At 38.5% G+C, this 27,367-nt stretch overlaps 1 protein-coding gene across 1 annotated transcript in view; it reads left to right on the top strand.

Annotated features, from left to right (window-relative positions):
- The window catches only part of LOC110168800 (serine/threonine-protein phosphatase PP1-beta catalytic subunit-like), a 75,350-nt gene that overhangs the window by 45,836 nt on the left and 2,147 nt on the right, over positions 1-27,367 (top strand). The window contains exons 2-6 of the mRNA XM_020934289.2: positions 7,502-7,633; positions 9,194-9,424; positions 15,103-15,207; positions 19,996-20,067; positions 26,164-26,315. Of these exons, the coding sequence (XP_020789948.1) occupies positions 7,502-7,633; positions 9,194-9,424; positions 15,103-15,207; positions 19,996-20,067; positions 26,164-26,315 (692 nt within the window). The remainder of the gene's footprint in view (positions 1-7,501; positions 7,634-9,193; positions 9,425-15,102; positions 15,208-19,995; positions 20,068-26,163; positions 26,316-27,367) is intronic.

Raw genomic sequence — 27,367 nt, 5'->3', positions numbered from 1 at the left:
AACTTTTAAAGGTTCTATATTATGCAAAATTTACTCTTTTTAGCTTTAAGACATGTTATAATTAAGACTGTGCAGAAATACTGAAATATCGATGTACTGAATCGTTTAATTTGACGATACAGTATCGATATTGATGGGCTCCTGCATCGATATATCACCGAGAGTATTTTTAGGTATATTTTACTAAATTATTTTGTGTAAGAGCTACAATTGTGTTGACATTTTCACTTTTTTGATGAGTAAAATGAGTGTTTTCCATATTAATTCTGCACAAACTTAGTAAACTTTTAGTATTTCAGCCATGATTTAGTCTTTGTTTTTCACTGAACGGTATTAAATTCATTTGAAATAGATCATACTGAATCGAAAGTGCACTGTATCGAGGTATGTATCGTACTGGCAACTACCTAATGATACCCAGCGCTAATTATAATGTTGTTACCTCCTCAAAAACAGACCTGGAGTTGTGTTTTATTTCATTCACACACGTTTAAGTAACTCTTTATTAGCTCAAAACACTGTGTTCCACTTTGTGATGTCATGAAGCGGTAGTTTTGAGTCTACATGATCAGCAGTATTACAGAGAGCTTTATTAGTTCCTTGAAAAATGGTAAAATTATGTGGTACATCAACTTTTAAAGTGCCTATGTTACGCAAAATTCACTCTTTAGAGCTTTAAGCCATGATATAATGTCATGGGCTGCTGTATTATAGAAAAATATCATGGGCAAGAGTATTTTTAGGTATATTTTACTAAATTATTTTGTGTAAGAGCTACAATTGTGTTGATATTTTCACTTTTTTGATGAGTAAAATGAGTGTTTTCCATATTAATTCTGCACAAACTTGGTAAACTTTTAGTATTTCAGCCATGATTTAGTCTTTGTTTTTCAATGAACCATATTAAATTAATTAATAAAATATATCGTATCGAATCATGATGAATCAAATATGCACTGTATCAAAAAAATTCAAAAAATTAATACCCAGCTCTAGTTATAATGTTGTTACGTCATCAAAAACAGACCTACAGTTGTGTTTTGTTTCATTCACACATGTTTGAGTAACTCTTTATCATCTGTATGTCTACATTTTCAAAGCTCAGAACACGCTGTTCCACCTCGTGATGTCATGAAGTGGTAGTTTTGAGTCGACATGGTCATCAATATTACAGAGAGCTTTATTAGTTCCTTGAAAAATGGCAAAATTGCGCGATACGTCAACTTTTAAACGTCCTATATTAAACAAAATGTACTCTTTAGAGCTTTAAGTCGTGATATAATGTTGTTACGTCATCAGAAACAGACCTGGAGTTTTGTTTTCGTTTCGTTCACACATGAGCAGTTTGAGTTTTTGTTTGGAGGCAGAAGGTCAGAGGGTGAAGAGTCTCGCGTTACTATGTTTTGAGCGCTCGAAATGCCAAGTATGTAGTAACGCTGGATGCATCTTTATTGCTTAGAGACTTGGCTTTGTTTTGTCATTTGGAAGCTGATAGTTTAGAATTGAGCGGTGGAATTTGCTTTTAAAGGCGCTTAGTTACGCAAAATTGACTCTTGTGAGCTTTAAGTCATGTTCTAATGCTGTTACATCATCCAAAAACAGACCTGGAGTTGTGGTTTGTTTCTTTCACACCCTTTATTATTATTAGTCTGTTTACGTCTCCAAAGCTCAAAATGTTCTGTTCCAACTTGTGATGTCATGAACAGAAGTGGAAAAAGTACTGAAAATTGTAATTAAGTAAAAGTATCTTTACTTTGCTTAATTCCTACTCAAGTAAAAGTAATGATCTAAAAATCTGCTCAAGCAAAGGTAAATAAGGGCTTAATTTAAAATGTAATATGAGTAAAAGTTGGATTAGTTACTTTCAATTATCGTATTTTTTGGACTATAAGTTGCACTTTTTTTCATGGTTTGGGTGTTTCCTGTGACTTACACTCTGATGCGACTTATATATTAAAATGTTTGAGTGAAGTGTGGAGAGGTTCTAGTCTTGTGTGTGAGTATCTGCTGCTCCTGTTCCTCCTGCACCACTGTCACTTGGCTCTACTGCGCATGTCTCCTGCAGAAAGAGCCTCCGTCCTGCTGCAAGTCGTGAAATCTGCAGCCGAAAACGGTAATCGAGCAGTAGAAAGAAAGTTTGGAGTGAGAGAGAAACTTGTGACACCGGGAGGATGCACCGTGCAACTTTCCTGAAGTCACTGGATGGATGGACAAAGCCTGGACTTCAGCGACACTGAAACCGTCCAGTCGGGATTCAGAAAGACCCAAATAATTCTAACTGGAACTGATGCTGAAGCGGCGCTCTTTTTACCTCCGGAGGTCGAGGCCGAGTTGTTCAGAAGTGACACCGAGGATGAAGAATTGAATGGATTTAGTGATTTGGAGTGAGATGGAGAGTTTGGTTAAACTTGTTCTGTTATAGTTTATCTGAAGAACTGTTCATATGTGACGTTAACAGAGTCATAAATCAAATCCAGCACAAGTTGTTTTAATCAACTTTTAGGTGATACACTGCAAACTTTATATATTTTAAAGACAACTGAGCTCATGAACACTGAGCTCTTCCTTCTTTTATAGAACCTTATAGAACTTAGAACTTTAACTGCATAACAAATTTAACAAATTATACAAACTAACCATTTAACAAATTCGGAATTATATGGCCAAGGGTTTCCTTCGCTTTGCTCTCGAGAATTATCCAAAGCACCTTCTTCTTGAATATCGTGCATGTCGACCTCGATCTGCGACTCGGCACCAGCATCGTCCAAGTTGATCCAGGACAGACGGACGCTTCTGTACAATGACTGAACATTCTATTGTAAAAATGTCGTGTGTGCAAACCCGCATGATTTCCTTTCATTTCTGGCAAATTGTTTTTTTTGTTGTTTTTTTTTGCATTTCATTTCATCAGTCTGACTTTACTCAGGAACAAGGGCAGGTTCCATTGTAATGAAGTAAAATTACAAATTACTCATAAAAACTACACAGTTACAGTAACATGAGTAAATGTAATTAATTTCTTTCCACACTTGGTCATGAAATGGTAGTTTTCAACTTTTATCTTAAGCTCAGCAGAGATTCCGTAGGCAATCCCTGGGCCGAAATTGATCCAAATGATTCTAGTGACGTTGGGCTGAAGAACTCAACCCAAAACAACAACAAAACACAACTCCAGCTCTGTTTCTGACGAGGGAACGACATTATAAGATCAGAAAACAGCGTAACACGGGCCCTTTAAGAGCTCCCCCAAATCTGATCCCGGCCCCGACTGCTCCGTCCTTGGGCAAGACACTTTTCCGTCGCTCTTGCCAGCGCTCACACTCAGCGGCTCCGATTACACGCACCCGCCGATCATTATGAAACTTTTGAAGCTCAAAGACGATAAAAATTAAACGTTAAAACACCAAAATCGTTCCTGTGATCAGATTTTTGTGCATGAATAACTTTTTGGTGAATAATTACACGTAGAAAAGTACCACAGATTCGTTTTTTTTGCATTCTATTTTGCGTTTTTTGCTGTGTAGTCCACGTTTCTTTCGTCCTCTGCAGTCACATCGCTCGGTAAACCTCCCCGTACGTCCTCAAACTGTCTAAATATTTGTCCCCAGCCCCTTTTTCAAGCGCTCGGCCGTCCCTCTCGCGCCCTCGCCTCTGCTTTCTGTCACCGAGCCGAGCTGACAGCCAGGGCAGCCTGACTCAGCGCTGGCCCACTTCTCAGCTCTCGCACCGGGGGGACGGACGGACGGACGGAGGGGTACGTGCGAGGGAGGGAGGAGGGACGGAGGGCAGGGTATGTAGGGCAGATGCAAAACGAGCTGCGTTCAAAGGCAAAAAGCGGGGGGCAGGTGTGCGTAGTGTTGGATTTATAAAGAAGGCTGTGTCAAATGGTACCTGAGATTTTGTGAGAAAGGTGCAATGATGTGAAGGTTTGGGTGACTCTTAAATCCAGGTACTAAAGTATAAAAATGGATAATTACAAACTAGGGTGCATCATTTGTCCAACTTTTTGAAAATATTTTTTTTTTACACTTACCAATGTAAACTTCCGTGAGAAATTTCATGAGATTCTCTTGATGTTTACTGAGTCCACCAAGTCTCTGAAGTTTAGCACCTGCAGAAGCTTAAATCTGAGCTGAAACATCTTTTTTTTTTCTTTAATACATCCTTATTTTTTGTGCAAACTCGGATTTACCAAACCCCGAGCCATGACGTCACGCTCACTTACTCCACTTTTTTTATACAGTCTATGATCACGACAGAAAGAACAAACTTTAGGTCTCTCATTTCATCTTTGGGCTTTGTGGATTTTGGAGAATTATGAAAAAAACACTCAAAATCTTGACAAAATTATCAAATCTTAGAAAGTTATGAAGATAAAGATATAAAATTGGTACCAAAAGATGTGCAATAGTAACATTTTTATTCAACTTTCATTGACACCAGGGCCCTCAATGGATTAAGTTTAAAGTTTTCTCAAAGAAAAACTGATTTTTCTAATGGATGCTGTTAGGATGGAACTTAAGAGACTTGGTGGACCCAGTAGATTTTATTCAATTGAGCAAATCTTCCACAGATTTTCTTTTAATTGGTTTTGTCACATTTTAAAATTGGGTACAAGTTGAATTTCTGACATTGGTAAAAAGACATAAACAAGGGTTTGGTCTCTTCTTCTTTCAGCGACCTGATAAACGGATTTTCTTTCGCGGCGAACTGGTCGTGGATTCTTGTCCACCATTGCAACAAACTTTGTGCGAACAGTGAGGAAAATACAGTTTGAAAAAGCCTCTAAGAACCTCTACGTAATCCCCGCGTGCCGACGAATCACTTACACTAGAAACGTAGGGAGTTTGATTGACAACCTCACAGCCAATAGATAAAGAGGCAGCCTCATTTTCTATTGGCTGATGTTTATCTGGCCTCACTACGTCCACAGTTGATGGATTTTCATTCTTTTTTTTCTTTTTCTTTTTGGCTGCTGTGTCTCTATAATAGTATTTTAAACTTTCATTGACAATTTGAAACTAAAAAAAAAAATCCTCCATACAACCTTTAAAACATATATAATAATAAAGCTGTTGCGTTTTTTTTTTGAAGATTTTTAGAATGTAACCTCCGCGATAAAGGAGGGGCCACTGTATTCTTATTTTCTTTGTGTTTTTGGTCATTTTTTTAGGCAGCTTTTCTGTATTTTACCAAAACAAATGTCAATGTAAGCCTCTCTTGACTCTTGGCGGGGTTCAAATTGGTCAAAAATAGGGACATTTCTTGTATAAAACTGAGACAAATCAGTAGTTTTGGATAAATTTGCAAAGACAGAGGACACAGGGCTCAAAATTCTGACTGTCCCGGGTAAATAGAGACTCTTACTGCTACTACAATTCCAAGCGTGGGAAAGTCCAGCTCTCCGTTCACCTGCGTCATGGACAGTGCCTCTGGAAGCATATTGTGATATTGTTTAGAGCCGGAAGTCAATGTTAACTGTTCGTGTGTGCGTTTTGTGTGTGTTTTGCGTGTGTTTTGTGTGTGCGTGCAGCTGCTGTCCCCTCCCCCTCCGTCGCCCTCCGTTACACAACAGGAAGTGCCTCCCAAAACACCCCATGACACCCGCCGTGACCAGCAGCACCCACGGGAGCTATTAGTAATCGGCGTGTTGCCTAAACTCCGTCGCCCGTATTTACGCTGAGCGGAGTGAGGAAAGGCCATGGAGGTGTGTGAAGAGCAGATTCCTGGAACTGAAGCCTTAACATGTTTAGAATATACAGGATAAATGATGTTTTTTTTCATAATGTACATGTTTTATACCTTAAAGATCGACTGCGTAACTTTTCTCGAGGGGTTTGTCACTCGTTTGTCTCTCTGTTATCGCTTTGTTACGCAGTTAAACTTCAATCTATCTGGCATTTATTCAAGCGTAGGTGTGTTTAGTGTCAATTTGTTTATACCGTGAGCGGGTTTGCCTCTCCACAGATCTGGCTTCTTACTTGGCGTAGAGTAGGGTGACCAGATTTTCAAAATAAAAAAACTGGGACATCCTTGTTTTTTTTGGTGGTTGGTGATAATAAAATTGTGAAATTAGTCCGTAATTAAGGAAAATTGTTACGCAGACAAACATGTGAGTCAGTATAGTCACATTTTCTTTGTGTTTTGGTCATTTTAAAGCAAATTTTCTGTATTTTACCTAAACAAATTACAATATATGTCTCTCTTTACTGTTGGCAGATCAAAATTGGTCAAATAGGGACACCTGGGACATTTCTTGTATAAAACTGAGACAAATCACTGGTTTAAATCTACATAGTTGTTGTCTATATTAATTTTCCATTTTACAGGGCAGCCGCGGGGTCATAAATGTCTTTAAAAAGTCTTAAATTACGTTGCCAAGTCTTATTTTTTTCACAAAGGTTTTTTCTGTTTACTCAAATGGGCTGCAGTGTGTTTTTAAACAGAGGGAGAAAAAAACAAAAAACAACAACAACTTGAAATCATGTAACGTGAATGAACGTCTCATTTGCACCAACAATACTTTTGTTTCTGGCGCCGGCGGCAATGAGTAAAACAATCAGTAGAGTGGAGGAAGACGTTTTATGGATCACGGGGAAGTGTTTGTTTTATCCACAGTGGCTCTTAGATTCTAGATATAATACCTGTAGTTGGTTGGTCATTATTAGAATCGGATCTGGTGTTTTTCGCCCGCATAATGGGTGCGATGTTGGTCTTAATTTTCATTTAAGTGGTCTTAAAAAGGTCTTAAATTTGGGGTAGTCAAACCTGAGAATACCCTGATTTTAAACTTTTGCGTAAATTAAGTGTTTTGTTTTGTTTTTTTAGAGGGAGAAAAGCTGAATAAATGCATCGTGAACAATCGTGATTTCAATATTGACCAAAATAATCAGGACAATGATTTTTTTTCCATCATCGAGCAGCACTAATTGGCGTTATTAGGTTCTTTTTTCAGACCAAGAGTTTGTTTTCATACCTGACAGTTTCAGAGTCACGTGATGTTGCTGTGTCGTGTCGCTCAGCTGATTTAAACAGGTTTTCGAGCTGTTTTCCTACCGGTGGAGGCAGACGACAGCGCCACCTGCAGTCCCACCTCCTCAGGACAGTATCCTACGTGTGTGAGAGTAAAAAAGCCCCTCGTCCCGGTTTATAGTCCCTGGGTCCTTGGTCTGAAAAAAAAACCTAATAACATAAATTATCGGAAGACCTTCGTTGGACAGCCCGAATTTGCTGTTGCTGTTAAAAAAAAACATGAAAAACAGAAAAGTTTGCAATGGTCTCAGCTTATTCCTTACTTTTTAACTCATTCCTTGCATCCTGATAATTCACCGCAGTTCGTTCATGAAACAATTTTCACAACTTTCAGAGAACAGTTTATATTTTTCTGTACTAAACATGACACACTTTTCTTGTCGATGTGATGTTTTTCTTCATAATATTCACATTTTAAAAGCCGTGACGTCCTTCTAATCGTGCTGCGTTTGTGTTTGTTTGTGTGCAGTGCGAGGATGCAGACCGGGGAAGATCGTGCAGATGTCAGAGGCCGAGGTCCGGGGCCTGTGCATAAAGTCCAGAGAGATCTTCCTGAGCCAGCCCATCCTGCTGGAGCTGGAGGCCCCGCTCAAAATATGTGGTCAGTGCACGAGCGACAGCGCGTTTCTACCGCACTGTAGAGCATGACCAGCTCTTTTTTTGTTTAGTTTTTTTTATTTATTTCAGTTTTTACGAGGGTTGTTCCATTACCAATACTGGTTACGCAAAAGCTCAGGTGAAATAGACTGTGGAGGCTCTGCAGCAGGGGTCTTCAACCTTTTGTTAAATGAAAATGCCAAAGAGCTACTAATTTTAGCGTTCGCCAGAAATTTTGTACATTTTAGAGCCATGGTAATCCAACAATGAAGTACAGTTAGATGTCTATAAAACATAACCCATTATCCAGTTATCGGTGCACAAAATTAGGCATCAAAATGATAGATTTGCAAAGAAAACAGGCATTTAATCAATCAAATTTGAGTTACGCAGCGCAAAACGTATAATTCAGAAATACCTGGGTGAGCGACAGGGTTCATATGGTCATGGAAATTCTGGAAAAGTCATGGAATTTTAGTATCTCTTTCACACATTCTGTTAAATTCTCATGAGGCTATTCTGATTATTTCCGAACGTCTGAGCCTTTTGTTTAAAAAAGACGACAATAAATGCACTGACAGGATTTTGAATGTTAAAAAACTATAATCCCAAACCATAAGGTGAGTGGAAAGAGTTATTTCATATTTGCCCTAAAAGTCTGATCATTTCTACACATGTAGGTGCCGTAAAGTCATGGAAAATTCACTTTAGGCCATGAAAAAGTCTCGGAAAAGTTTTGAAATTTTGTCTTTGTAAAAAAGAGTGGGAACCCTGGAGCTACAGACGGACACGCCGATAATGACAGAAAAAATATTTGCGTTTCCTCTTTGATACCTTCATTTAGCCTTTAGTGTGGACGCTCAACTTAGTAGAAAAACTGCGCTACGACAACGACGACGACAGCACTAACTCAGACTTTGTTTACTCTGAATAATTATCCATGTGCTTCGAGGATGAGCAACTTTTTACAGGCTTCACTGTTAGTTTTATCCATGCACTGTGGGTAAAAGTAACAAATTAGTAAAGTATAAGTGTTTAAATCAGCTCTATTTATGGTCAAACTCATTATATATTTGACTCTCAAAATTTAATTTATTCTTCTAGATTTTCTTTAAACACTTTAGTCTTTAGTAGATTTATTCATTGCTCTTGTACTGTAACAAACGTGAGTAGCCTTAATCTGTTTCTTCACTCTATGTGGTATCGTTCTGGTATCGGTATCAGCAAGTACACTAGGGCCAAGTATCGGTATTGAATCTCAAAAAAATAGTATCGGAACAATCCTAGTTTTTATACACAGCAAAAAAGTTTGGCCAAAATGTAAGATATAAACACTTAAATCTATCAGAAAATGGTTTAAAATTTGTGAAATTATTCGTCTGTGCAGCAAGAACATTTTACTTGACAAGTTATTTTAAAATAAACGACCTCTAGACGAGAATTAATCAGTCTTAGAACTAGTAAGTAGAGAATAAATCTGAAAACAAGATAAATAACCTGATATAAGTTGTAAAATCTTGGTCAGATGAGAGAATTTTCGGCGTACTGACCTGCGTCTCCTCAGGTGACATCCACGGCCAGTACACAGACCTGCTCCGGCTGTTCGAGTACGGCGGCTTCCCCCCGGAGGCCAACTACCTGTTCCTGGGCGACTACGTGGACCGGGGGAAGCAGTCCCTGGAGACCATCTGCCTGCTGCTGGCCTACAAGATCAAGTACCCCGAGAACTTCTTCCTCCTGAGGGGCAACCACGAGTGCGCCTCCATCAACCGCATCTACGGCTTCTACGACGAGTGTGAGTCTTTTATACACTTATAGAGAACCTGCCCTGATCCAATAGACCGCCATTTAAAGTTAGCACATTTTCGAGTCGTTCCTTTAATTTTCACATCAAGTCTACGTTCAGACTGCAGGGCTTAACGCTCAATTCCGATTTTTTTGTGAAATCCGATGTTTTTGCGAGGTCGTTCACATTTCCAATTAAATGCGACTTGTATTCGATCCCCAGTGTGAACATTAAACGGCCCAAAAGTGTCCCGCATGTGACACTGGAGACACGACGACGTCAACCGCAGCGAGCGTCTCTGTGTTTACAGAAGTTGTCCAAACATGGACGCAGCATCGAGCACCTGGAGATTTTAAAGTTCCTCTCGTACCGGAGCCAGAACATGAACAACTTACTTGTTTTAAGGAGGAGATTGAGAAGGAGAAGGACGAGGTTTTTGGCCGTGGTGTTTTATGGGGCAGCGACGTCCGTTTAAAGGAATGTGTGGATGTGGAGACGTAGCCAAGAGTGGTGATGTGCTTCACTTCAGTCACACGGAGTTCATTAACAATTTTCGCCTACTTCAGCGCAGAATAGTGACGTTTGTGTCTTGTTGATAACGTGTAGGTCGAATGAATGAGCTTTGTCCGTTCACACTGAAGTCACATGTCAAAAGATCAGATATGTATCAGTTTCAGGAGCACATATCCAAGTGTCCTGGGTCACATTTGAAAAAATCGGATCTGTGTCGTTCAGACTGTCATTAAAAGATCAGATACAGGAACATAGAGGCCAAAAAATTGGATTTGGGTCACTTCAGGCTGCAGTCTGAACGCAGCCTAAGAGACATGGTGTAAAAATGTTGTGCACAGAGATGTGAGCAGCAGAGAGATAAACACAGGGGCTCAGTCGTATCAGATCCCGGTTGAAGATGACAGACGAGACAAGTGGAGCTGCCATCAGTGTGACAAATACCCGACAATATTCAGGGGTCCCCATCTCCGAACTGTTGAGCAACACAGACTCAAATGTGAAAAACAAAAAAGACACAGACAGCCTAAATTGAATAGGCCCGATTCAACTGATTCAACTTATGAAGTGCATTTAGCCTCGTGTGAGAAATGTTACAGTCGGACTAGATCCAAACCAGAGTCCTGACCCAGCGGGAGCAGCTCTGGTTCAGGCTCAGAGGAGCTGGAGCGGGGAGTGATGTTCGGTAGTCAAAGTACTCGAGCACGGAGGATCGGAGCAGCCCGCCCGGACCTGCAGGAACATCAGGAACATCTGGGCTGATCCTGTCCGGGTCCGTATGGGATGGTGTCTTTTTTTTTTTTTTTTTTTTGAGGCTTTTTAGGGGGTGTGATGGGTTAATCGTATTTTGCACACTGACTTACATAAATCGGGGAATTTATGACCCGACCACAGACAAGTCGTGTTATTAGAATGTGAACTACTGTTGTTGGGATCGTCAACTGGATTATTATTGTAGTAGTAGTAGTAGTAGTAACAATAACAGTAGCAGTAGCAGTAGTAGTAATTATGTGGTATTGTGTTTTATTGACACAGTCTTATAAGTGTTTTGGTGACTCATTAACAGTGACTCTCTGTCCTGCCTGTGCCGCTCCAAAACGCTGGGAAACATTTACTGTCTCATAATCTCACATGTTTCCTCGTAATCCATTAAATTACTTAAAGTGAGTAATGTAATCTGAGTACTTTGGATTACTTGATATTGTCGTGCTTTTTTAAAACGACATGAATGTAACGACCACATCCTGATAGAGAAATTATTTTTATATGAGACACTGCAGCCTTCAGTTATGTCCACACCACTGTTAATGTCATATTGTTTAGACCTGGTTTAGTCCTGGTTTAATCCTGGTTTTAGACCTGGTTTTAGACCTGCTTTTAGACCTGCTTTTAGACCTGGTTTAGTCCTAGTTTAGTCCTGCTTTAGTCCTGCTTTTAGACCTGGTTTAGTCCTGCTTTTAGACCTGGTTTAGTCCTGGTTTTAGTCCTGGTTTAGTCCTGGTTTTAGTCCTGGTTTAGTCCTGCTTTTAGTCCTGGTTTAGTCCTGCATTTAGTCCTGGTTTAGTCCTGGTTTAGTCTTGGTTTAGTCTTGGTTTAGTCCTGGTTTTAGTCCTGGTTTAGTCCTGGTTTTAGACCTGGTTTTAGTCCTGGTTTTAGTCCTAGTTTAGTCTTAGATTAGTCCTGTTTTAGTCCTGCTTTTAGACCTGCTTTTAGTCCTGGTTTTAGTCCTGGTTTAGTCCTGGTTTAGTCTTGGTTTAGTCTTGGTTTAGTCCTGGTTTTTAGTCCTGGTTTAGTCCTGGTTTAGTCTTGGTTTAGTCCTGGTTTAGTCTTGGTTTTAGTCCTGGTTTAGTCCTGGTTTAGTCCTGGTTTAGTCTTGGTTTAGTCCTGGTTTAGTCCTGGTTTTAGTCCTGGTTTAGTCCTGGTTTAGTCTTGGTTTAGTCCTGGTTTTAGTCTTGGTTTAGTCCTGGTTTAGTCCTGGTTTAGTCCTGGTTTAGTCCTGGTTTAGTTCTGCTTTTAATCCTGGTTTAGTCCTGGTTTAGTCCAAAATGTGAAAACAGGAAAATCCCTCTGTGTAATCCATTTATTTCAACAAAGTAACTGTAATCCAATTACCACTCACTGAAACAGTAACTGTAACCGAATACAGTTACTCATAATTTGTACTCTGATTAAGTAATCTGTTACTCCCCGACACTGTCTGTACCTTATTTAGCTCTTAAGTGTCCATTAGTGCCGGGGACAGTGCCTTTCTGTACGTGTTCTCCCTCGTGTTACTCTTAGCTCCAGTGAACACGCTTCCCCTGTGGATTTAACCCTTTTATGTCGTCTAATGATCAAATCCACTTTATTTCTATCGCACATTTCACAAACAAACTGTTTCCAAAGTGCTGCACAAAAACATAAAAAATAACAACAATAAGATGATAAAGTAAACTACTAAAATAATACTAGTCTTAAAGTAATAAAACCAGTCAAATAAAATAAAACCAGTCAAATAAAAATAAAACTATATCATAGAATAGAAATAAATAAACCAATAAATACATTAACCCTCTCAGGCTCAAATTAATTTTTAGTATCAGGAAAAATCTGATATTTGTGGAAAATTATAATATGGGGTTGTAATATACAATCCTGACTTTTTTATCCTTAAGTATTTTGCACTTCTGCCTGTACTCATTCTTGCACAGTCTGCATCGTCCACGTTTATCAGCATGGATGGGAGAAAAGGCTCCTGAGTAAAAAAAGCTCATAAAATATGGATGTGGAGTAAGTAGATAATTGGAATTTAGCTGTTGCAAATCTGCAACGCCTGCCTGGAGAGGGTTAAATCGGTAAAACCAATAAAAACACAGTGCAAAGATGCAAGGATTGAGGTTATGTGCTCTTCTCTCCTTTTTGTTCCCGTTAAAAGTCGCGCTAATGATGCCTGAGCTACTCCAAATACCTCACATACACGCAGTAATGCCGCGCAACTTACACTGGGTTAGTCCCAAATCTTATTACATGTGAACATTTCTCACATTTTTCACCGTCTCCTCGCTGGTTTCAAACCAGTGGAGCAGGACGCGTCTGGTCCCCGCTGTTCTTTTTATTGTTTCTGTGACCTTTGAGTGACTATTACTTCGCCGGATCATCCGATGTGAAGCTCGTTCAGATATTAAATATGGATCAGTGTGTCGAAGGGGAAAAAACAATCACGATTTTCGATTTGTTGGTCTTATTGAAAACAGGCACAGACACTTCAGGCATAAAGAGCAGAGTGTCAGTATCACTACAGTTTTATTTCGTGTTGATAGGACTGATAATTACAGAGAAATTCACATTCAAAGATTGGAATGAGTTTGTACGATATATTAAAGAATATGTGCGTTACGTTGTGCCGCGATGTCCATGCGCTAAATGAGGTCTTAAGTTTCACTCATAAACGGTGAGAAAATACTTGTTTACGTTCTATAACTTGGATTATAAAGATGAGAAGAACCAGAGGAAAGGTGAGGAGCTGGATCAGAACAAGGGAGCGCACACACACACAGAACTTTTAATCAAATTGTGCAGATTTAAGTCAAAACTTGCGAAAGAGAAACACGCTGTGGCTCAGGCTACTTTATCCTAAAAAAAGAGCGTAAATCCTCATCAGCTCCACTGCGCTTTTACTACGGTGTCAACATTCAGATCATGAGGTCAGTGTCATAGATGGAGGAAATGTGGACAGTATTTGATTCAGAGTTAAGGTTTGACAAAAACATGGATTCTATTGCAAAAAAAAAAAAGGTCAAGAGAGAATCCACCTGCTGCTCAAACTCAACTCTTTTAACGTCTCAAAACCAACACTGTGCTTTTATCATTCTTTTATTGAGAGCCTTTTAACCTTTTCTTTTACCTGTTGGTTTTATGGTTTGTCAATCAAAGTCAAAAACAGCCTGAACAACATTTTAAAAATGTGCTCAAATATAATCGGTGTACAGATGCCCAACCTGAGTTCTTTATGGAGCAGCAGGTGCTGCAGAAGGCCAAGTGTGTCATCAGCAGCTCAGATCACATTCTAAAAGAGAGACTCCCCCTGATGCCCTCTGGGAGGCGCTGATGCTCCCAGCAGGAAAACAAGTAGATTTAATAATAATTCCTTTATTCCCTGTGCCGTTCGGCTCCCAAACACAGAGGTGAAACAGACTGAGCCAAGTGTGTTTTTTATCCTTTGTTTACTGTTCTAATGTTGTTCTGTTTTGTATTTGGCCTTTGCACTTTGTGTCACATTTGCACCAGTGCCCAGCTCTGGTGTCCATAACTGTACGAGCACCGACCTGTGTGAAGTGTGTGTGTGTGTGTTTTTTTTATGCTGTTGTCTGCGACTGCAAACAAAATTGCCCTTTGGGAATAAATAAAGTTTTCTAAACCAAACTAAACTTAACATGATTGGTTGTTGACCCGTCGATTAAAACACGCTCGCCTCATCATCGAGATCGACCAAAGTAGAGATCGTGATCTGTCCATCTTACGATTTTTGCCACAGGCCATTAATACACAGTCAGAAAACAATCGAAACCTTTAAAAGTGACAACAAAGGTCAAATATGGGCAGTAAACGACATTTATTCTCCCCAAACCGGTTGAGATGAAATGAATGAAATTAAAAATGTGACAATTTCCTCACCAGAATCTATGGAAAAACTTAAATTAAAATCAGGTGCAGTTTCTTTAAATGTTCTGTCGTTTTATTTTCTCTGAGCTGTTTGTAGTTTTAAAAAAAAATATTTTTATTATTATATTTTTAACGTTTTCAGTCGTAGCGTCATTTTCCAAAACGATAAGTGTTTTTGTAAAGTTTTAGTTTGAGGTTTTTAGTGTCCACCTCTGTGCCATCTGCAGCAAAAATCCAAACGAGGAACAAGACACGGACTTTTCCAAATCAACCAAAACAGCAGGATTTGTTACGTCATAGTTAAAGTTTTGATACAGGTTTTAGGACGGAGCTGAGGCGAGTTTGTGTCACAGTCGGACTTTTGTATTGTTGATAATAAAACTGGAAAACAAACGTGGATCTGAGTTTATATTCCTTTTTGAGTTCTTCTCTCACATGTTATGTTCAAAATAAACGTCATGTTATGTTTGCAAGTCAGAAAAATAGCAGTAGTAGTATTAGTATTAGTAGTTTTACTGATGTGTTGTGGTCCACAGGTAAACGCAGATTCAACATCAAACTGTGGAAGACGTTCACGGACTGTTTTAACTGTCTGCCCATCGCCGCCATCGTGGACGAGAAAATCTTCTGCTGTCACGGAGGTACTTTTCAACTTATTCAACATTTTAATGATGCGTCAGTTTAAAGGTATTTAAAGGGACAGCTGTTTTATGATCTGTTATAATGTCGTTTTGTTTCATTCACGCACGTTTAACACAGAAACCCGGCACATTTAGGCTGAGTTCTGCTCTAAAACAGAAACGGTAGGAGCATTTTGAGCTTTGGGAGAATGAAACAAAACACAACTCCAGGTATCAGATGAAGAGAATTATTGCCAATCCATAACTTAGTTTGAGGGTCAATCATGATCTGAGGGACATAAACTTGAGGGACGGTGCATTTTTTGATTTCTTCTGTTCATTTTCAAGCTCAGTTTTCTGTATTTTAGCTAAACAAATGACAATATATGCCTCTCTTTACTGACTTTGGGGATCAAATTGGTCAGAAATAGAGACAAATGGGACATTTCTTGTATAGAACTGGAACAAATCAGTGGTTTTGGATAAATCTGCTGGGACAGGGGACACTGGGCTCAAAACTGGGACTGTCCCGGGTAAATAGAAACGTCTGGTCACCCTAAACTCGAGGCACACCGACTGGATTTAGTAAAAGTCCTTTATTACGTGGAGCGACGCCAACGAGTTTCGACCGGCAAGATGGTCTTCGTCAGGTCTGTTTTTGATGAGGTACCAACATTATAATTTAGTTTTATTGTAGGACCTAGGGCTGGGCGATATGGATCAAAAAATATATCTCGATATATTTTGCTATATCTCGATATACGATATATATCTCGATATATGTTCAAGAAAAAATAACCCCCTAAAACTGAAAACTGCAAAAACAAATCTGCCAAATTCCACAAGGTCTTTTTTTTTTTTTATTGAAGTGTAAGAGGTCGGCAGTTCATACAGGAACATTTAAGATTACAAAAAAAACTAATTACATAAATAATAATTTAACTGTAAAATAAAAGAAATAAAACATATTTCCTTCTTTTCATTCATAAATAAAACAACTCAAAACAAGCTCATCTTTGCATTAACTCTGTTCTCCAAACCAGAACCAGAACCATGAGCTCATTTAGCAGAAGAAGCTCAGGATGTTCCTTATTTCAATAGATCCATGTTATTATCCAGCAGTGAGGAGCTCTGAGGTTTAATCCCACAATCCACTGCAGATCAAACCCAACGTTTCCAAACACTATTGTACAAGTGACACTGCAGCAGATTATTCATTAAAATATTCTGCATAAATAAACTTTACATTGCTAAACTTTACAATATATAAAACATAACGACTCTAGAGCCACATCAGCCCGTTTGAGATAATAATGTGTTTAATGCAGTTTTGCGCACGTGTGTTTACATTTTACAGAAACGAAACTTAAGCGCATGGCTCATTTGCATAAACAGCACTTCTCACGCAGCTCAACTCGTTCAGCTTCTTTCGGGTTAAAGGACGCGACTCGGTGGAACATGAGGATGTGCTGCTGGTGGTTTTGTTTGTAAATGGTGGAAAAGGTTCGTGGTGCTTGAAGCTTTTCACTGGCACCAACTTTCGGCGTTCAGGAGGTAGTGACGAGTGAAGGAGACACGAGCGAACAAAATCAGGGAGGCGGAGGCGACGAGAGAGAAGACAAACAAGCGAAGCGGCAAAATCAGAATTGAATCTAAGCATTATATCGATATATACGATATGTCAGAATTCATATCGAGTTTAAAAACTATCTCGATATATTTAAAATATCGATATATCGCCCACCCCTAGTAGGACCTTTAATATCTGTGCTGATCCGGGAAATTGACCTGGATCGGGAACAAGTACGGTGCTGTCAGTTCAGTTCGATGTCCAGGTCGGGCCGTTTATTTGATGTAATGAGACTATTTAGTATTTACTGGCTGATGCTGGCCCAGAACAAATGTTTGGATTTCTATTTATACAAAGCTGTTCTGTACTTCCAGAATAAATAACAGTTACATAACACAAGTGGATCCAAGTTAACTTTGTATTGGAACATTTTCAGTCCCCGCACTCGTGTTGATTGGTTAATACCGGCGCGCTGTTCAAGTTTTGAGTAAATAAATAAATCATAAATAAATCGTCACATACTTAAAGTCGGAAGTGTTTACGTCGGTGTTGGAACTGAAGAGAGTTGGATTGGTGCGTACTTCAAGGTGTTGGCCGCCGCGTTCCAAATATGGATCTATAATAAAACCTGGATAAGCCCCTCCCCCTCTGTTCAGACTAGTGGCCGCTCCAGGTACTGCAGCTTCCGGAAAGAAATCTCCCACAGAGCGAAATGCATTTTTTGGGGAATTCAAACTGCTCGTGTTCGGCTAACATGGCTGATCTGGCTTTTACAAAGGTCAGGTTTTGTAGGATTCTTTTGTATTTTCACAATAAACAACAAACTTTATAGCCTCTTAACGCCGACGGTCACAAATATGCGACAGACCGTTTGGATCAAGATATAAGCCGAGATGTCACAAATTTGCAACATACCCACATTTCTATTTATTTAATTTTTTGCTATAGTCAAATTAATAATCTCAACTTAATTTATCATGTACTTGAAAATAATAAAAACACATACAAAACTTTTTTTTTATATAGGAGTGTCAAACTCATTTTGGTCCGGGGGCCATATCCAACCTACTTTAATCCCAAATAAGCCGGATCAGAAAACTCATGGAATATATACTTCAAAAATAACAATAAGTTCAAATATTTGTGCAGAGAAACGCAAATCTATTACAAAAATCTTTTTCAATTAATGAACTCTTTCTTTTACAAAATATTATATTATTATGAAGAACCTGAAACTTTAAGAAAAAATAAAATTTCGACACAATATTTTAACATGAACTTGTATGTAAATAGGAATAAGTCCATTTTTGTTGTAAAATCCTGCACTCGGCTCCACTTTTCTCATGTTGGACATTTTTCTGATGAGGGTGTCACGGTCAACAGTCAAAACGATCGTCCTTTAAGAGCGTTTGGAAAGAGACAAGTCTTCATTTGTGCTGCTCTGGTGGGAGGGGCCACGTACAGAGACGCTGGAGACGCTGCTGTGATAAACACCACAGAAAATTAACAAGATTTTAATTAAAATATTTAAGTTGAAAATCAGCCAAGGGCCAGATTAAAGGTCTTGGAGGGCCGGATCTGGCCCCCGGGCCTTATGTTTGACACCTGTGATCTATATAAATTCAGACGTTAAGGGGTTAAAATCACAGACTGTATAAAAGAAGTGGACTGTGTGAGTGTGATGTCGCCCAAATGAGGCTCGCAATGCTCACGGTTACAGGAGTGAATCTGGAGCCAGGCTTTAAGTTATAAATCGGGTTTTTTGACAGACGAAATAGCGAAAAAAATGTAAAATCAGGATCATGCGTCGCTGGTTAATTCGAACATTTTAACACGAAATGACGAGGCTCACAGCAGCAGATACAGAGAGGAGCGACCAGATCCTAATGCGAATCAACTGGAGCCAGAGGAGCCAGAAGAGCCTCCTGGAGAACTTTCTACTTGGCACACGGCGGCAAGAGCGTTAGATATGTCCACTCATGTATACGGTCTATGGTTAAAATCCTCAAAGAGCTCAAACGTTAACTTTTGAGGAAGTGAAAATGACATGACGTTTGGGCCCCATGCGCCAATGAGCACAGGCCCCTGAAAATACAAAACAATACAACGCCATCATGGATTCAACTTCAGATTTTATTAGAGTTCCGTAATTCCAACAGAAAGTTCTCAGGAGGCTCTTCCGGCTCCTTCTGACTCCGGCTCCTTCTGACTTACATTGGAATATCGTGGCTCCTCTCTCTGTAACTACTCCTGTGGCCTCATCATTTTCGTCTTAAATGTTCATATTAACCTGCTCTACATGATTCTGGATTTTTATTTTGCCATTTTGTCCGTTTAAAAAATCCTTTTCGTAATATAGAACGTGGCTCCAAATCCGCTCCTGTAATTTAGTCCACAGTATTTTCTTTTATTACCACGTCGTCTTGTATTATTCCTGATAAAATTGAAGATCATTCTAAAAGTTTTGCCGTTTATGCTTTTTGTATTTTTATTTTTTTGGATCGATACCTAAACAAATAAATATCTAGTGTTAATAATTAAGCCGCACAATACTGTAAACCAAAACTAAACGAAATTGCATTTTAAGTTTTAAGGCGCAATTATCAACTCTATTTACTTGCCTAATGCAAAAAAATCTAAATATTGTGTATTTTGATAGAAAACCAGTTTATATCTCTACAAACAGGTTCTGAAAAGCATTGGATTCTCGTTTTAAAAGATCAATTTATATTTTTGTCTTCTCTTAAACGTCTTAAACACTCCTGGAGATGTTTAGTCGTTTGCGCAGCCTGAACAGAATCTTAGTTTTAACGCAAATGTAATCACAATACAAAGAAGAAACCGAGAAAAGATGACATTTTAACACAGTTTGTAATAAAATTCATGATTCAATTTCCAATTTCGGCCTCACAATTTTCCTGTTTATTTGATTTCATGTTTTTGTTTCCATTCTAGTGCTGCTTTTCATCAACCCGTTTTCGTCCAAACACTCGGGAAAAAAATCTCTTTCAGCAGTTGTGTTTCTGGAGATCTTGTTTCATGAGATCTTAAATCACAATATATAATAAAACCTAAAACGAATTCTTTTTATTTGTTTATTTTGCAGCCCTAAGGTGGTAGGTGTGGGCAGATAAAGTCCATATAGATATGAACCGCTGTGCCATGCTGAGCTGAGTTGTGCAAGAGTCCAAAGTGGTACAAACCTGTGTAATACTCATATTTGTGTTGTTGATCCACAGGCCTGTCCCCCGACCTACAATCGATGGAGCAGATCAGACGCATCATGAGGCCCACAGACGTACCAGACACAGGTGGGGGCTCTGTTTGACTTTTCTCTGTTTTGGAAGCTTGTTGGGGATCAGTTCACAGTTAATCGTTGTACTAATATTTCCAACGCAATTTCGACACTAAGGAATAGGTTCAAAACAATACCAATTCTGATACCACGATGAGAATAAAAAAAAAAGACAACAACACTTTTTTTTTAGAGTGTGACTTTCAATATTAAATAAAAGAATCTGTGTATCATTCGTTCATTTGTTTTTCAACATAAAACCAAAAATAAGAAAACACGAAAAAACAACAGTTTTCTTCGTTATTTGTCTCCAAAACCAAAATGAAAAAACGGATAACGATTTGTTTTTTTTCGATTTTGTGTTTAAATGAAAAATGGAAAAAACGGATAACGACCGTTTTCCGTTTACGTGACTTCCGTGACTCATTGCCAGAAAATAAACTAGATCTAAACTAGATCTAAGCCAGATCTAAACCAGGACTAAAACCAGGTCTAAACCAGGACTAAAACCAGCTCTAAACTAGATCTAAACCAGGTCTAAACCAGGACTAAAACCACATCTAAACTAGATCTAAACCAGATCTAAACCAGGTCTAAACCAGGACTAAGACCAGGTCTAAACCAGGACTAAAACCAGCTCTAAACTAGATGTAAACCAGGTCTAAACCAGGTCTAAACCAGGACTAAAACCACATCTAAACTAGATCTAAACCAGATCTAAACCAGGTCTAAACCAGGACTAAAACCAGGTCTAAACTAGATCTAAACCAGGTCTGAACCAGGACTAAAATCAGCTCTAAACTAGTCTAAACCAGGTCTAAACCAGGTCTAAACCAGGACTAAAACAGGACTAAAACCAGGTCTAAACTAGATCTAAACCAGGTCTAAACCAGGTGTGAACCAGGACTAAAACCACATCTAAACTAGATCTAAACCAGGTCTAAACCAGGTCTAAACCAGGACTAAAATCAGATCTAAACTAGATCTAAACCAGGTCTAAACCAGATCTAAAACAGGTCTAAAACCAGGTCTAAACCATCCTAGTCTTTGCTTCTCTACAGCAAATCAAGTAATCCAAAGTATTCAGATTACGTTACTCACTTTAAGTAACTTCATGGATTACGTTACAAACTACATTTTGGGATATGTAATCTGTAATCTGTAATCTGTAGGGGAATACATTTTAAAAGTCACCTTCCCAACGCTGTCCAAATGTAAAAACACATGTCCAATCAGACAGTAAAATTCTGAACTTTACCAAAAATAAAAAACACTGGAAAAAACTAGGCAATATTTTTAGTGGAAACTTAAATGTAAAGATGTTAACTATATTTTATGTTTAGTCTTAACCTTTCCTAACTGCCTTCTTGAAGTTCTAACCAAATAGAGTTACAAGTCTGGTGCCCACTGCGACGTTGCCATAAAATAAACTGACCTAAACACTGAGTGCGTGTCCTTAAGAGGATGTGAGAGGAGCCGCCGTGAAGTGTGCCCTTATAAGGATTTACGAGGGATTTCAGTTCACCAGCTCGACCAAATACGCAGTAAAGTTCGGTTTAAAGGGTTTCTAAAGGTGCATTACGTAGTTTGTGTCTGCTACGGGTTTGTCTCCATGGAGATGTTATTACTTTGCCTGTAATGTTCTACAATAAAAAAAAAAAAGATCTATAATTTATTTATTTCATTGGGTGTTTTTATTGATCAGAAACACCTGGAAAAACACGGATTCTGTCTTTGTGTGACCAGACGTCCTTATTTACCCCGAACAGTCACAGTTTTGAGCCCTGTGTCCCAGTAGATTTAAACAAAACCACTGATTTGTCCCAGTTTTATACAAGAAATGTCCCAGGCGTTTCTATTTTTGACCAATTTTATACCTGTCAGCAGTAAAGAGATGCATAAATTGTCACTTTTTTAGGTAAAATACAGAAAAGCTGCGTAAAAATGACCAAAACACAAACACGTGTTAGTCAGGAATGGACCAAGTGCATAATTTTTTTTTTTTTTAACTACACACTCTTTTACAATTTTATTATTACCAACCACCACAAACCCAAAAGTGTCCCTGTTTTTTTTTTTTTTTATCACAAACACCTGGAAAAACATGGATTCTGTCTTAGAGTGACCAAACGTCCTTATTTACCCCGAACAGTCCCAGTTTTGAGTCCTGTGTCCCCTGTCCCAGTAGATTTAAACAAAACCACTGATTTGTCCCAGTTTTATACAAGTATTGCTATTTTTGACCAATTTTATACCTGTCAGCAGTAAAGAGATGCATAAATTGTCACTTTTTTAAGTAAAATACAGAAAAGGATGCTTAAAAATGACTAAAACACAAACATATGTTAGTCAGGAATGGACCAAGTGCATACTTTTTTTTTTTTTTAAACTACACACTCTTTTACAATTTTATTATTACCAACCACCACAAACCCAAAAGTGTCCCTGTTTTTTTTTTAATTTTTTATCAGAAACACCTGGAAAAACATGGGTTCTGTCTTATAGTGACCAAACATCCTTATTTACCAAAGACAGTCCCAGTTTTGAGTCCTGTGTAGATTTATCCAAAACCACTGATTAGTCCCAGTTTTATACAAGAAATGTCCCAGGTGTTTCTATTTTTGACCAATTTGATCCCTGCCAACAGTAAAGAAAGACATAAATCGTCATTTGTTTAGGTAAAATACAGAAAAGCTGCTTAATAACGACCAAAACACAAAAAAATGTGACTACACTGACTCACATTAATGCCAAGTGCATAACAATTTTCCTTAATTACGCACTCGTTTCACAATTTTATTAGGGATGTCCTAGTTTTTATTTTGAAAATCTGGTCACCCTCTTCTTACTGTGAGCGGACTTGCTTGCCTGATTTGTCCCAGTTTTATACAAGACATGTCTCAGTTGTCCCTATTTTTGACCAATTTGATCTAAACATAAGACTAAACTAAGACTAAACCAGGACTACATCAGGTCTAAACCAGGACTACATCAGGTCTAAACCAGGTCTAAAACAGGACTAACACAATTTTTGACTAATCTGATCCCTGCCAACAGTAAAAAGGAGCATAAATTGTCATTTGTTTTAGGCAAAAAACAGAATTCCATGTTTGCAAATGACCATAAAGCAAAAAAAAAAAAAAAAAAAAAAAAAATGCAGCATCAGAAATTCCTCAGATTATCGCCAACACAAGAATGCACAATTTTACACGCTTTTTTCACAATTTTATTTCCTATTTTGACCAATTTCTTTATCACCAACGGGAAAGAGACCAATATATTGTACTTTTTTTTAAGCTAAAATACAGAAAACATGTTAGAAAATGAACATAAGGCCAAAACAAAAAACAAAACAAAAAAAAACAGCAGAAGTCCGTCAGATTAAATACTAGGGGTGAATATGCTACTTTTTCCTCTTGACAAGACTTAATCTAAAGAACTGAGACTTAAAAGTGTTAGAACTGTTATTTCTTCTTGTCGTCTGCACTGAAATAGAGCAAAGGATCATGGTCTATGTAGTTCCCTCTGTCTTTTTTTTTGTTTATTTTTTTTTTTTTTTTACTATTTCTGCTCCATAACTCTTAATTTAAAGCAAAGAGACTTGTAATTTGATATATTGTGATGGTCCACGATATTATTGTGAGAGTTTTGACGATACGATACCACATCCCTATTAAATACTGATAAAGGACAATGTAATGTAATGTTTTTTTTACTATTTTATTATCACCCATCCCAGCTCGGGTGTGTCAGTTTTTGCATATCTGGTCAGCTTAAGCTTTTGAGTTCTTTCACAGTTGGACTATTCTTATTTTATCAAGTTATTTGGTTAAATGTGAGCCAAAAAAAAAAAAAAAAAAAAAAAAAGCTAACTGAACTCAGCCACATTTTATTAGTCATGTTACAGCAGATTTGTTTATCACATGCTTCTTTATGAAACTCGATTAAACTTAAAGACTTGGTTTGTCTTCCGTTTCGTTTTAGAATTCAGTTTCTAGTGTATAAAATAATGAAAATATTGTCAAACTAACGGGACTAGCATCAAATTAGGAAACTTCAATGCTACGTGCTAATGTTTTTAGCCTCTTTAGTCGCTCTTCCTCACGCGGCAGTGATTCGGCGCGTGGACTCTGGCGCCCTCTGGTGGCAGCTTTTGATACTACAACAGAGCACAGCGTGGTTTACGGTTTATTTTTTTTTATTTTTATTTATTTTTATGTTTATTAAGGACATCACAATCGCATTAGACAAGACAGATGTATCGCTTTGAGTGTTTTAGCATGAGTTTTCAACACCTGTCCATCAAAAAAAAAAAAAAAACCCAAACAACATATATATATATATTTAAACTACGTGCATAAAAACTTTCAAGACACAGTACATTTTCAATAGACACATTTTTATTGGAAACATACAATAATTTTAACTTACTTTTATATTTGTTGTTATTGGTTTCCATTTTGAAATCAGCTCGAAAACAGTACTTACACGTGCTTGATTTTTTTTTTTAAGTATAATTTTGTATAATTAGAGTGACCAGACGTCCCTGTTTACCTGGGACATTCTTAGTTTTGAGCCCTGTGTCCCCTGTCCCAGCAAATTTATCTAAAACCAGTGATTTGTCCCAGTTTTATACAAGAAATGTCCCATGTGTCGCTGTTTTTGACCAGTTTTATACCTGCCAGCAGTAAAGGCATGAATTGTCACTTGTTTAGGTAAAATATAGAAAAGGATGCTTAAAAATGACCAAACTACAAACACTTATTAGTCATGAATGGGCCAAATGCATAATAGTTTTCTTTAATTATGCACTTGTTTCATAATTTTATTATTACCAGCCACCTTAAACCAAGATTGTCCCTGTTTTTATTTTGAAAATCTGGTCACCTAATACATAATATAGTACAGTACGTTTTTATGAGCTGCAAGATTAATTAAAATTTGAGCCGAAAACGGTAATCGAGCAGCAGAAAGAAAGTTTGGAGTGTGAGAGAAACTTGTGACACCGGGTCACTGGTCACTGGATGGACAGAGTCTTCTTCATTACACAATTTTGGCTGATGCGACTTCTACTCTGGAGCGACTTATTGTCCGAAAAATACAGTAATTTGAGCAAGAATCGATACCAAAAAAGTCACATTTACAGGACAGAACTGAACGTTTCTTGAACAGCTTTAGAATTATTTTGAGCTGCCACATGTTAATATAAAAGAATATATTTGAAATTCACATTCTGTTGTCTAAATAAAGAGTATTTTTTATTATCATCATGGGATCAGAATCGGTATTGAGTATAGAGTCCAAACCAGGTCCAAATCAGGTCCAAACCAGGTCCAAACCAGATCTAAACCAGGTCCAAACCAGGTCCAAACCAGGTCCAAACCAGATCTAAACCAGATCTAAACCAGGCCCAAACCAGGTCCAAACCAGATCTAAACCAGGCCCAAACCAGGTCCAAACCAGGCCCAAACCAGGTCCAAACCAGGTCTAAACCAGGTCTAAAGCAGGACTAAAGCAGGTCAAGACTAGGTCTAAACTAGGGCCATCCAGGTCTAAACCAAGACTAAACCAGATGTAAACCATGTCTAAACCAGTTCTAAACCAGGGCTAAACCAGGACTAAACCAGGTCTAAATCAAGACTAAACCAGGACTAAATCAAGACTAAACCAGGACTAAACCAGGACTAAACCAGGACTAAACCAGGACTAAACTAGGACTAAACCAGGACTAAACCAGGATTAATCAGGCCTAAACCAGGTCTGAACCAGGATTGAACCAGGACTAAACTAGGATTAATCAGGTCTAAACCAGGTCTAAACCAGGACTAAACCAGGACTAAACCAGGACTAAACCAGGACTAAACCAGGACTAAAGCGGGGCTAAACCGGGGCTAACCCGGGGCTAAACCGGGACTAAACCAGGACTAAACCAGGACTAAATCAGGTCTAAACAAGTGTTTTTATGATCATCATGGTGTCAGAATCAGTATTGAGTATAGAGTCTAATCCTTAGTATCGAAAACAAAGACTTAAACTAATAATTTGATGTTTTCCTCCGGTGTCTGGGTGGTACATTTGACTGAACATGTTGGTGTTTGTGTTTTTCTTCCAGGGCTGCTGTGTGACTTGCTGTGGTCGGACCCCGATAAGGACGTGCAGGGCTGGGGCGAGAACGACCGCGGCGTCTCCTTCACCTTCGGGGCGGACGTGGTCAGCAAGTTCCTCAACCGCCACGACCTGGACCTGATCTGCAGAGCGCACCAGGTCAGAGCCCGATACTCTGCTGGGAAGACCACAGAATACTGGACTTTTACTCCCATTATCGTGAAGATAGAGGTTGAAATAGTCTGGAGATCATTATTATTATGTTGTTTTCTCAAAATAGAAAAAAATTATCATAGTTTGTTTGAAATGAGTAAAAAAAGTAGAAAACTTCAAATTATGGAATGATGCAAACATGAATTTAAACCAGGACTAAAACAGGTCTAAACCAGGACTAAACCAGGACTAAACCAGGTCTAAACTAGGTCTAAACTAGGTCTAAACCAGGTCTAAACCAGGTCTAAACTAGGTCTAAACCAGGTCTAAACCAGGTCTAAACCAGGTCTAAACCAGGTCTAAACCAGGTCTAAACTAGGTCTAAACCAGGTCTAAACCAGGTCTAAACTAGGTCTAAACCAGGACTAAACCAGGTCTTAACCAGGTCTAAACCAGGATTAAACTAGGTCTAAACCAGGACTAAACCAGGACTAAACCAGGTCTAAACCAGGTCTAAACCAGGACTAAACCAGGACTAAACCAGGACTAAACCAGGTCTAAACTAGGTCTAAACCAGGTCTAAACCAGGTCTAAACCAGGATTAAACTAGGTCTAAACCAGGACTAAACCAGGACTAAACCAGGTCTAAACCAGGCCTAAACCAGGTCTAAACTAGGTCTAAACCAGGACTAAACCAGGTCTAATCTAGGTTTAAACCAGGTCTAAACCAAGACTAGACATGATCTAAACCGGGACTACACCGGGTCTAAACTAGGTCTAAACCAGGTCTAAACTCAGGCTAAACCAGAACTAAACCAGGACTAAACCAGGACTAAAGAAGGACTAAACCAGGACTAAAACTAGGACTAAACCAGGACTAAAATTAGGACTAAACCAGGACTAAAGAAGGACTAAACCAGGACTAAAACTAGGACTAAACCAGGACTAAAGAAGATCTAAACCAGGACTAAATTCAGTCTAAATCAGGACTAAACCAGGTCTAAACTAGGTCTAAAACTCGGACTAAACCAGGACTAAACCAGGACTAAACCAGTCTT

The sequence above is a fragment of the Boleophthalmus pectinirostris genome, unplaced genomic scaffold (genome assembly GCF_026225935.1).
Source record: "Boleophthalmus pectinirostris isolate CB_2022bp ecotype Guang Dong unplaced genomic scaffold, ASM2622593v1 HiC_scaffold_20, whole genome shotgun sequence".
Classification (NCBI taxonomy): domain Eukaryota; kingdom Metazoa; phylum Chordata; class Actinopteri; order Gobiiformes; family Gobiidae; genus Boleophthalmus; species Boleophthalmus pectinirostris.
The sequence above is the reverse complement of the archived record's forward strand: the minus strand, read 5'-3'. Positions and strand labels throughout refer to the sequence as shown.